The following is a 12208-nucleotide window of genomic DNA, read 5'->3' as shown; positions in this document are numbered from 1 at the left end:
TCCCGGACTGAAAATATATTTTTAAATGCTGATTACAGAACTGTTGGCTGCCAACAGTTTGCCAACAATAGCGTAGACAACATTAAAAGCTCATTCATAAACAAGAAGCACAAAAGTGTCACACGCCACATCAACCTAACTAGGCTTCACGGTTCCTACGAGTTTCTGGGAAGAGATCTTTATCCAAAAAAGGTTCTTTACTAATGTTTTTCTCTCTGTACATCGACCGTTAAATGCTCGCAGAGCTTCTCATGCGCAGATTTTGGTGTGCCATGGCAGACGGATTAACGGGGGCCGCACAGCCTCCCTTGCTGAAATTGATCCATCGTGTCGGGCAATGATTGAATTCTGCGCATTTATTAACTACACAGACAATGAACGCCTTAAATGGTGATGCATATTCGAAACTTACGGGTTGCAGTCGAAGAATTAGTTGTAATTTAATTTTAAATTTTATCGTGTCCAAATTTGGGAGGTATGACAGTCAGAAAAGTAACCCTGAAATTGTTTTGTTAGCCAGATATCAAAAGAAACCACTGGTTGCTAGGAATGACCACAGTCAACATCCTATGGCTCAAGCGAAGTTTAATGCAGTTTTTCAGCGTCTTTTTTTTTTGTATGAGCTTAGCAGTATCATAAATGACACAGTAAGTAAGTGATGACTCATTTCAGTTGCTTAGTAAACCTTTTGAATCGTTATTGTCATCGTTACGAATTAAAAAAACTAATGTTGCACCTGGAAAGAAAGAGGAAAGTAGAAATGTATGTTTCGCAGTTTCTTCGAACCAATTTCTACACACACCCCACAACACTTCTTCGTTTGTTTAAGAATAAGAAATAAAGTAGCCGCACTTACTTGCGAAGGATTACGAAGAAACTAAATATGTACATTGTTAGTGAAGAGAGTAAATAAGCCAAAGGCAGGCGGTATCCTTCTTCCGTCATCTCTCTGTTGCTGTAATACCCGTAAAAAATTGGAGAATATTTCAAGTACCCCTGCAAGAAAAATTCAATTTATTAACTGTGTCGCGTTCCAGCAGTATTGCGTTATTTTTTTGGCACTGCTAGTATTCCCTACCATTGACTATATGCCAGTATAGCTCGTGCAGCACAGGCAACATCTGAAGCGCTTAACAGAATACCGTGCACATGCATTCGATATATATTTGCAATAATGTAAAAATGAAAAAAAAATGTTGACGTACCTCGAATTCCCATATTGCTTGCAAATTCAGGGCACTTTTCATTTCCTCGCTCTCAAGTTGCTTCCTCATACCACTAGGATCGTCATCGCCTCGTAAAACCTATTTAATTATGAAAAGTAAGACAACAGCGAGAATTAACTATAAACGCACCATTTACTACTGTTTTTCTTTTATTACCCACGTCTGCAGGTCTCCTAGCAAAATACATTAGAAACAACAAACAGTGTTTAAGAACTGTGCACAAGGGGAACTATATTGATGAGAGCCTCTACGCTATATTAAAGTTCGCTACTCATTGACTCGCTCGTCAAGTAGCAATCGCTATCAATCCTATGACCAGAAGAATGCTTCCTACCTCTGGCACCATCAGAAAGCAACACACAAAAACGGCGATGAAGCAGTTCAGCCAGAAGACCCACCGCAGAAATATGAAGTATGAAGCCACGACAGATCCAAAATGACCTGGAACAGACGGCTTTTATGCATAACATGTTTAAAAGGAAAGGCATGCATAGGCCTAAAACAGAACATGAGTTTGTCCACATTAAATATTTAATTTTACTGTCATGCAACTGTCATGCACTATATCTGGTCTATTTTCTAAATATAGGGAACAGACTTATACAAACTAACTTCATCAGTCCTGGAAACGAGCCGGCAAATGATATCTATTCGCATCAGTTCCAGAACTTCGTTATGAGATCTTGCCGTCACAGGTTTCTGACAGCTAGCAAGCTAACGCCCTCCACATGGACTGCGTAGTGGCAGTTGTAGAGCGCTGCTGCATCAGCATTCGGATGCGATGCCTAATGCCGAAGCTGAAAGCCGCCGTACCACTTTTTCGTAGACGACAGCGTACTCTCAACAGAGAAATACATGCACCTTAAGTTTATTTTTTGTAGATGCACCATTCACGCATTTTCAGAAATTCCAAGCGTTAAAATTTTTTGTCACACTCCGGCTCGACGTTGCCATCAGCGATCTGTGAGCACGCACTGAAATGGCTGCCGAGCAGCAGCTAGAAATATATATATATATATATATATATATATATATATATATATATATATATATATATATATATATATAAGCAAACAAGGGAAGGGGAATGAGGGGCTCGTTATAAATATGAGAGAAGCCAACAGCCACAGAAACCAAGGGGCACAGGGGATTTTTTTAATTTTTTATTTATTTATTTTGTGGTGCTGATCAATTTAGAATATTACTGAATATGTTATCGCTTAAAGTAATTGATTAGAAAAGCAGAAGAAAAAACAACCACATGCCGCCGGTGGGATCCGATCCCACCGGATCGGATCCCACCGGCGGCATGTGGTTGTTTTTTCTTCTGCTTTTCTAATCAATTACTTTAAGCGATAACATATTCAGTAATATTCTAAATTGATCAGCACCACAAAATAAATAAATAAAAAATTAAAAAAATCCCCTGTGCCCCTTGGTTTCTGTGGCTGTTGGCTTCTCTCATATATATATATATATATATATATATATATATATATATATATATATATATATATATCATCGAAGATATTCGATTTGTTGCAAACTAATTTACTTTATTTTTTTATTTTAATTTAATCGACTTTCTTATTGTGGCTGAAATATTTACAGCACCCAATATCCCTGCTCGTAGAAAACTAGCAACTCTGTGAACTAAATAGCTGCAAGAATTGACGGAGTTACTAGCATTGATGGCATGGCGGCGGCACTGTGAGTTTTGGTGCAGGCTAAAGAGATCATCAAATTCTGTGCGTGCTGTGTGTGCTGTGTGCACTCGAGCTTGTGAGCGTAATTAGTATGACCACGCGAGGCTATGTTGTGCAAAAATACGGAGGTAATATCAAAATGATTTCGAAGTTATCCTACCAAAGACTGCTAGTGAAAGGGTGCGTGGCAATTGAGAAGAAGAAAGCCTTCGCTCCCTCTTCGTACCCGATACACCTCAGTCGACTCGCTTAGTGTAACAGGTAGCAACGGTCATTGATCGCCAACTAAGAAACCCGCAACACTAATGGCGTGCATCTCATTCAGTGTTATGTGTCCGCACTTACTTTCGATTCTTTTGATGCGCATTTCCCATGGGGTGAGAGTGACCACCAACTCTGCGACTTCACGTTGCAGTCGATGCCATGACTGAAAAGCATTGCAAGTAGAACTACTGAAGCCGCCGAATAAACACAGCAAGCAGTTGCTTCTACAACCTAAAGTGCAAAGCACATGAGTAAGTCCTAGCTGCCCAGCAATAACGCAAACAGAGGGCGCTTAACCCTGCGTCACAAAGAACTTTCGTCAACTACTGGGCAGTGGCGAAATGAAAACAAGAAATCTTAGCTGGCGGTTCCTTTCCTATGATAATTGTAAATCAAGCGTGAGACACTCATTATTAGGCACGTACGGCAAAATACTCGATCTTTGCTTCAAATTTATCACACATTTCAAATCGACTACTAGAAAGTGCACTGCGCAAATGCCGGCACATTTTGCACCCCTGCAATTATCGCTGTCCAGGGTGAAATATCGTATTCGCACATTTTCGACAGCCAACACTTAAGTGTAGGTACCCGCAGGAACTGTACCGCCATATAGTAGATGTAAGTTAAATGACAGACGACGACTTATGGGGCACAGGCACCAAATATGAGCAGAGCAATTAGCGATATGCGCCCGTTTATCTTAACATGCGACAGAAGATTAGCTGTTATGTGCTCCCTATCTTCCGCTACTTCTACTCGTATTTGCCTTATGTGAGGTGCCCAGGCTTTGTAATAGTGTCTTTATCAAAATCATCTTCCTGTCCCTTTCTAATGAGTCATAGTCAGAAGTATGCATCTACTTACGTTGTTGAGCAATATGGTGTACTTCGCGAAAATGTCTTTGGCCTGTTTGCTTTGTGCCAGTTCACCTTCATGCTTCTTCACGTAGGCCTTCGCACGTCTAGCAAATGCAATAATTAAAATGTAGTGAAACAGTGCAAGCACCGTGCTCTCGCGCATTATCCCCACCGATATTATCAGTGGCTTCCTTGACAGTGCCTTTCGTAGTGTTTCATAATGGTCAGGAACGAGGAGGCTTAGACGACAAAAAGACCTTAGACGACAAAAAAAGTGATAATAATGGTAGGTCTCGACTCAGCATAACTACCTGGGATATGTGACCTCATTATGGGACAATGCAGCGTTTTTTTTTTTTTTGATAAAAATCAGTCTCGACTGGGTGCAGATAATCCCTGCACCACGAGAACATTTCCTTCCTTCCCGCTACGAACATCAGTCTCTCTACAGGTTTTATGCCTTCTTTATTGGGCCTCTGACGAAAGCAGGAAACAAAGGGACTTGAAAACCAACCTGCCATTTATGCCAATAAATATTTATGGCCAAGAGGAGAGCCAATCGTCTGGATTATCAGTATTATAAAAGTGTTTAGAGCGCTACATGTAGAACCTTAATTTATCTCTTGAATAATGCCACATTTGTCGACTACTCTTTAGCCAGAATTCGACCGCGTCTCGTTGCGACTGTACTAGGTGCAAACCATCTCGTTAGTATTTCTTGTAGTCAGCAACAACAGGACAACTTATTATCGCAGTACTGGCTGCCGTTGCCTGACGGCTTCGGTTCGCTTTCCATTTGCGAGTTCTTTGTGTTTCCCTTTATAGTTCCCTTAAGCGATGGTCAATGAAAAGAAGTTTCCGGCTTGTTCAAAAATTGTACTTGCCTCAGCATCTTGTATTTCTTATTCATGGGCCATGGTTGATGCTTGCACGTCTCGATTATGCTTTTGTTCATTCGCACGTTCTCTTTAACCTCTTCCTCTGTCTGGTCCAGGTCGTCCACATCGATGGCGAACTCGCTGCCAAAGCTGCGTCAAACACAAAAGGAGAGGGCAGAGAAGTCTCGCTTAAGAAAGAGCAGATTACTAAGGTGAGTGTTTGAGCATTCCATAGCCCCAAGCCTCAGGCTCAGTCTTATGACATTCACTCAGGTTTCTGCGCAGCTTACAATCCAAGGTACAAAACAAGTCCAGTGTTCGGTAGACCCAACATACGGTTTCTGACCTTGGCAGAAAACCTACGGCCTAGCTACTAGATTCACATTGGCCTCATTCAGACCAATCTACGCACTTCGACGTAGGCCCAACATTCCAGGCAAGTATAGGACCGAGCCGCTGCTGATTCTCAAACGAGCTCGGGCTTGCATCGTTTTCTAATGGGCCTGACGTAATTTCGAGAACCTACGCACGGAGACACCAGCAATTTAATTATGCACGGACATGCGCGGGCGCTGGCGACACATGGGCGGCTGCTCCACGACAGTGTAAATCAGAGGAAGGAGCCGTTGTCAAAAGCCGCAAAAATCCATATTTGAGCTTCGTTTGAGAGTGCTGCGCGCTATGTACTGTCTTATGACTTTGGTGATAAGTTCATGGTGGCGTTGGCTGCCCGCTGGTCGTTTCTGTCCCTTTATTTCAGGGCTCCTTTAAGCTAAAAATGTTTCGCCATGATTTTGGTCGGCCTATATCGAAGAATTCCCTGCCCTTTCTATTTCCTTGAGAGCTGTCAGTTTGGCTCGTCACAGCATGAAATTCTGCCTTCAGTTCCTACACACCGTGCAGGACTATGCGACAATCCCTACTGCCATCACGTAGTAGTGCGCTACCGTGGCCATCGGCGTGCTATAGAAACGGAACACTAGAATCGGGCGCGCTGCTCAGCGTACTGCCGCTAGCCTTGAAAGAATGTTTACTGCTGCAAACGACCATTTTTCCCCGTCTATTTTATCGATTTCACTGTGTGTTTAACTATCAGTTTAATTCATGAACTCGAAAATTGGTAAGGTTTGCGGTAGCGAAGTGCGCAGTGCGCAGTGCTCAGAGCAACGCGCGAGTGAAGCATGGAGTCATTGTCTCCACTGAACGATTATCCGTATAGCAACTGCCTATGAGAAGGTACATTCACGGCAGCCTTGCTGAGCACTGGTTCCTTGGTATGTTGCATGCGTGCGCAAGCGCGCGGATACGGCCCATTGCGATGAAGCCTGTAAACGCGGCGCAACTGGTGAGGTACAGCCGGCCAAATGTTTAGCTGGCGTGCGTGACGGCCGCGTTTTCTGCGCTCCTGTAGCTTATGACGGAGCAAACTTGCGAAAATATCAAATTTACGCACAGGCTCACTAAGCCCGTGCTTAATATTGAGCTTTCCACAAGTTTGCTTCGTCCCAAAGCACAGGAGCACAGAAAAAGCGGCCATCACGCACGCCAGCTAAACATTTGGCCGGCTGTACACGCAGATTTAGCAACTCATAAACACGTGATGCTACGATTTGGACGACACCGAAAATGCATGTTATCAAGGCCGTCAAGGTAACAGTAAATTCTGTCTTTTCGCATTAATCAAAACAAGATAATTACAGGAACCACGCTGTCAAAACCGTGAGAGCACTCAAATTCATGGTCCAAAGAATTTATATCGACCTCTAATTATGCGCATTGCTTGGATATCCACGTGTAGTTTATATGTATGCTCAGATTGTTCGTGGAAATAATTTTTCTTTATCATCGGCCATTCGCATAAATTTCGGATTTTTTTGCAGCAGCTGTATTCACTTCAATCTTTAAAAACACGGACCTGTTAACTGCATGCAGTTAGAATGTGAACAAGCAGAGCTCTGCAGTCTTTGAGACAAAGTGAAGGGGAGCTTTGAATAGCTGCATCGAGTCGCCACGAGGAGATGCAAGAAGAATTTCACAATATGACGATGGACAACGCATTAAAAAATCCAGCGGCACGACAGCATACTGCCTTTCCTAAGCTATACACAGTCCTGTTCGTGTAGCCCAGGCATCAGCAGTGGCGCGCCGCGGCTGTCAGAACAGACAATCAGTGCTACTCTGGGCCAGGTAACTCTTTAGGCGCGACCAAAAACGAAAGCCCAGGTATCGATTTCAAGGGTTTGCATATTTCATTCCCAGTGCTATGCCACGGACCATGACTAGGGAAGAGGGAAGCCGTAGAGTAGGAATCCGGATTTAATAGTACAAAGCAAGTGTCCCTGAATTTCGTCTCCGCCAAAGTATAACCAGTGCGATTAACCTCGACCTGAGCACCATAAGCAGCCTATCCCCAAATGACCCCCAGGAAGGTTATAATTCACTAATTCTTCATGAATGTAACAACAGGCATCGCGCCCGGCCACGTTCTTCATCTGTGGTAGAGATTGGTGACGTAGAGCTTGAGGTTCGACATCTTGTTTCAGAGGAATGAAGCACCTACTTTAAACAATTCCCTCAGATCAAATGAGCTACAGTCCCCTGCATCAGTTATTGTGAATCAGCAAAACAAGCGCACAGCGAGAGATACATTCGCCACTTCGACAGTGCGTCACCTCGGATGTCCGCACCAAACGTGATCACCACTTGTCACTTGCACGCAGCCATAAAATAAAAAAACGAGCCTGCCAGGATTCGAACCTGGAATCTTCTGATCCGTAGTCAGACGCGTTATCCGTTGCGCCACAGGCCCGCCTGTGATCGCCAATGCTGCACTGTCATACAAATTAATGTCAAGCTACGTAATGTGAGAAACTTTGAGATAGCAGCATGGCCTGTCCGTGCGTGCAAAGCCACCTATACTAACGATAAGCCCCCTCCCCTCCCCCTCCTACGTGCAACCTCCTCTCCCAAAACGACCTCATCTCCATCTCTTCCTACACTAGTGAGATGGCAGTGTTCCAGCCGGCACGAACGTGCCCTCGAGAAGCGTCATTCAAGCCCACGACGTTGCTGCTCGTCGCTTGTGTGCCGTCCAAGGTCCATCAGCTGGTCAGGCTAGAAGTGACCAAACGCGTGCCAGCACCTATTGCCAGCAACACCACTGTAAAAGTGCGATTGGAAGGACCCCTGGGAATGGAGGTACAATTATAGTGAACTAGAGTGCAACTGAAAACAATTTTATAGTTTACAAAACAAAAGTAAAGTATTATCATTTTATGACAAAATAAATGTTATTGTTTTTTCTGGTTAAAAAAAGGATGCGTGAAAAATGTTTGTAGAACTAATATTGCAGCTTATTTTTAGCTCCCTCTCACGGTCTTGTTGACCCGCCAGCCCACTGAGCGTATGGAAAGCGCCTGTATTAAACAAGTAGGAGGGTGAAGCTTGGCCCGAGAAGTAATTCACGCCAGAGCGCTGACATCTTAGAATTCTAACTGTGGCTAGAACACTTTTTTTCAGAACGGTCGGAATTTACTCTCTGATTGCTTAAAACGTCGTGCACACAATGAGCATCTGTAATTGTAACGCAGGTTAAAAGCAATTTTTAAGCATATCTATATACCCAAAACATTTAAGAATTGGGTTTCTAACGGAAGCAAGTGCATAACCACCGTGTAGTGTATTAACTCTATGCCACCGTGACGTTTGAGCAGAAACTTTTGACTTTCCATTTCCGGTTTTCTTGTTCGGTGAGCAGCGTTTCTCTTTGGCTACATTCCCAGTTGCGCATGAGCGCGAACGTGCAAAATGCTGCAGCTTCATTTTTAAAATATTGCAACAAATGACTCCTTCCCTTTCGTATTAATAAAGGTAACCGAAGTGCATTTCTGAGGAAGCTAATATTAAAGCAACAGCCCCTTTCCGGAGCCGCCTTGCCCGGCATTCTCAAGAGAGATGACAACATGTACACCGAGCAATGTTTTATTTGCATGAGAATTACTCAACAAGCAGCTGAGCGCAAAGTGACTGTCACTGTATCAAACTGATTCGAGGCACCAGTTCGCTCATTCCGTTCCGAGACCCAGCACCGCGGCAGTGTTCAGACCTATAATGCTATTCCGAGAACTTTTACCGTTGGATAAACGACAATACGTAGAGGTTCAGAGTTCTTTCTTACGCCGATGATCCGAAATATTATTCGCAATTTCTCCATAATCATATTGTACACAGGACTACTGCGCACATTTTCTAACGCGCCCGGTCAGCAAACAAGTCAAAAGCGCCGCTTTCAGTAATATATCACATTGCAGGCTCGTTTTACGCTGGTAAAAAATAACCCCCTTCTTTTATTGCGAACACAAAGTAAGATATATTCACGAGGCTTGCCGGAGAAGATAGGCTATCGGCACAACCGAGACGTTGCAATTGGTGCACGCAGTGTAGCTACACATTAAGCCATATCTATTGCTCAAGTAGCAGCGGCAATTTTGTTTGCATAACGGTCGTGTCCCGTACGCTAAACAGCGGTGTACTGAGACGATTTGACGTTGTTCAAGCTTGTGCTCTCGACTGATGCAAGGTTAGCGCTATTTGCAGATCACTCGGCGCGCAGATTACTCGATTATATACATTCATATCAAAATAGGACAAAAACAAAGTACCCGTCGACAATGTTACAGTCGATATGCGCCTTCACTAGATGCCACATCAGCTGCAGGGGGGGTCAGCTGCGGCAGATTAGCGTTACCGCTTTGTCGTCGTGTTGCTTTTTGCAAGTGCCTGCGAATAACATAGGTTATATGAGTAATCATTTTCGCATTTCGTTGCGCTGGTAGTGGTTGAGCTCGTAGCGACAGCAAGGCGAAGGTGATGACAGCACGCTGAGAACTGCGCCTTCTCGGACAGTCCGACGATGCTGCGTCAGCGCTGATAAGCATAGCCTTATATCCGTTCATATCCGTGCCGCGCTGCGTCGCTTTGGTATTTAATCCTGAAGGTGAGGTTTTATTGCTCTCAGGTCGCGCGTCGCATTCTGTAGTAAAGCTTTCCGTCCGTTCCCTTTGCTGCGTGTTTCAGTTTTTCCGTTGCATTAACGCAGCAGCGCTGCCTCAATGCGCTCAAAGCTATTACCCGCGGATTCGTATGTGAACGGTAGTTTTACACGAATCTGTTAAACGCCGAATTCACTCTTATTTTGTAGCGTTTAATGCTGGTCGTTTTAAAAGAGCCTACTACAGAGAGAACAAAAAAATTACGGAAGCCAAAAGTCATCGAAACCAAGGAGCATAGGGGATGTCTTTTTTTTGGTTTGTAGTTTCGTGGGATCCGAACCCACGACCTCCAAATTTCGCGCCCCGTGCTCTACCAACTAGACTACGGTGACAGCTGGCCAATCTTCTGCTTTAGAGGGTATTTAGGTATAATGTAAGCAAACCTTGAGAGTGTTCACCAGTGCCACCCTCGTCCATAGTGGCGGACGTAGTGCAGCCGGCCAAATCTTTAGCTAGCTTGCACGACGGCCGCTTTTCCTGCGCTCCTGCTCTTTGCAACGAAAAAAACTTGCGGAAACCTCAATATTAAGCACGAACTTAGTGAGCCTGTGCTTAGATCTGATATTTTCGCAACTTTGCTCCGTCATAAGGTGCAGGAGCGCGGAAAACACGGCCATCACGCACTCCAGCTTAAGATTTGGCCGGCTGTGCGTCTTGTATTACCGCGAGTGCCACGTAGGAACGTGGTCGAACGTTTCCTCGTAGTTTCCTGCAGAGTTTTATAGACATGTGAAAAACCATCGGCGTCGCAGCTCCTAAAACATTAGTACTGTCTAGTGATGACAAACGAACGATATTTAAGAAAGGGCAACTAATAAAAGCTTTCAAGAGGGTCGGGACACCTCAGCAGCCATCCTTGACTGGGCAAGGATCTCGAGTCTCCCAACCGAAATAAAAAACCTCAGCCTTCTTCTCAGGAGTGAGAAAGTAGCTGAGGTGTATCAAAGAATAAAGCGAAGCAGTTGGTAAAAATTTTGCCGAGAAAACCTGCGTCTCTTAAAAAGCTAAAAAACACAAGACGTGTCAACAATTGCATCTTCACCCAAGAGCAACATTGGGTGTAAAGGAATGTGTTCATTATAAAACTGAGTAAAATATTTTTCCTTAGTTTTTCAAGTTTCGTGCATGAGTATAAATGTGATGAATAGTTAGTTCATCTCTACATTTCCCACAAACAGATTTGTCTTCTGTTGTCATTACAAAATTGTATGTAAGGTGCGTGTGGCCTACACGGAGACGACATACAATAACTTCAATGAAACGCTCCTGGTTCAAACATGACTTCCATTCACCTACAACTGGCTTTACCAAGTGCAGTTCGTTGTTTACTTCGTTGTTCCAAGCCAACTGGTATTTTTTTCTTAATTTGCGGTGTACTAAGCTCATGCAATCCTTAAAGGGTAGATTTACTTTTTTTATCTGCTTGCCACCAGATTCAGCAGCGCACAAGTCTGCTCTCTCGTTGCTTTTAATTCCAACATGAGCCGGTACCTAGCAGAGTTTTAATGTTTTGTCCTTGAATCATGACTGTTCTTATGTAAAATGTCACTAAGTAGCGGAGTGATTGCATTTCTAGAATGAAGAGCTGTAAGTATACAGCTGGCCAAACCTTCAGCTGGCGTGCATGACGGCCGCTTTTTCCGTGCTCCTGCAGCTTATGACGGAGCAAACTGGCGAAAATAGCGGATCTAAGCACGGCGAATTGTAGCACGAATTGTAGCACGAATTGTAGCACGAATTGTAGCACGAATTGTAGCACGAATTGTAGCACGGCGGTAGTGGCTCCCGCCTTTGTGCAGCACCAGGTAATGTGTCCAGTACGTCGAGATCCTGGCACATATCGTCAAATCGCAGGAGTAGTGGCCTGGTAGCTTGCGGTTTGTTGTTGAATATTATTCTGGAAGGACACTTCGTTACAACTGAATAGCATATGTGTTTTGGTAGAGACCTTATCTTAAGGATATATGCACAAGTCAGCGCGGTTCTTCTAACTTCAAGAGGAAGTTCACTTATTTCTACATAGATGATGATTATGGCAATGTTCTGTATGTGCCGCACGGAAGGCGTAGTCCTGAGTTATGCACTGGATCCAATTTTTTTTTTTTTAAGTATGACGGTCCTGCTGAACCGTACACAATGCTTCGATAGTCTAAGGATGACCGTACCAAAGAGCAATAAATGTGCAGGAGGCATGCTCTATCAGACCCCCAATGCTTCCTTGAG

General features: G+C 43.9%; 1 protein-coding gene and 1 non-coding gene across 2 annotated transcripts in view; both read right to left on the bottom strand.

Moving 5' to 3' along the window:
- The window catches only part of LOC149352708 (transmembrane channel-like protein 2), a 67766-nt gene that overhangs the window by 33857 nt on the left and 21701 nt on the right, over positions 1-12208 (bottom strand). The window contains exons 3-8 of the mRNA XM_089575717.1: positions 4941-5084; positions 4064-4160; positions 3278-3359; positions 1561-1667; positions 1206-1304; positions 857-996 (exon numbers count right to left, since the gene is read on the bottom strand). Of these exons, the coding sequence (XP_089431843.1) occupies positions 857-996; positions 1206-1304; positions 1561-1667; positions 3278-3359; positions 4064-4160; positions 4941-5084 (669 nt within the window). The remainder of the gene's footprint in view (positions 1-856; positions 997-1205; positions 1305-1560; positions 1668-3277; positions 3360-4063; positions 4161-4940; positions 5085-12208) is intronic.
- On the bottom strand, positions 7671-7743 carry TRNAR-ACG (transfer RNA arginine (anticodon ACG)). The gene has a single exon. It is a non-coding gene; the product is annotated as a tRNA-Arg (tRNA).

Source organism: Amblyomma mixtum, chromosome 3, assembly GCF_055824585.1.
Source record: "Amblyomma mixtum isolate Tamu chromosome 3, ASM5582458v1, whole genome shotgun sequence".
Taxonomy (NCBI): Eukaryota; Metazoa; Arthropoda; class Arachnida; order Ixodida; family Ixodidae; genus Amblyomma; species Amblyomma mixtum.
The sequence above is the reverse complement of the archived record's forward strand: the minus strand, read 5'-3'. Positions and strand labels throughout refer to the sequence as shown.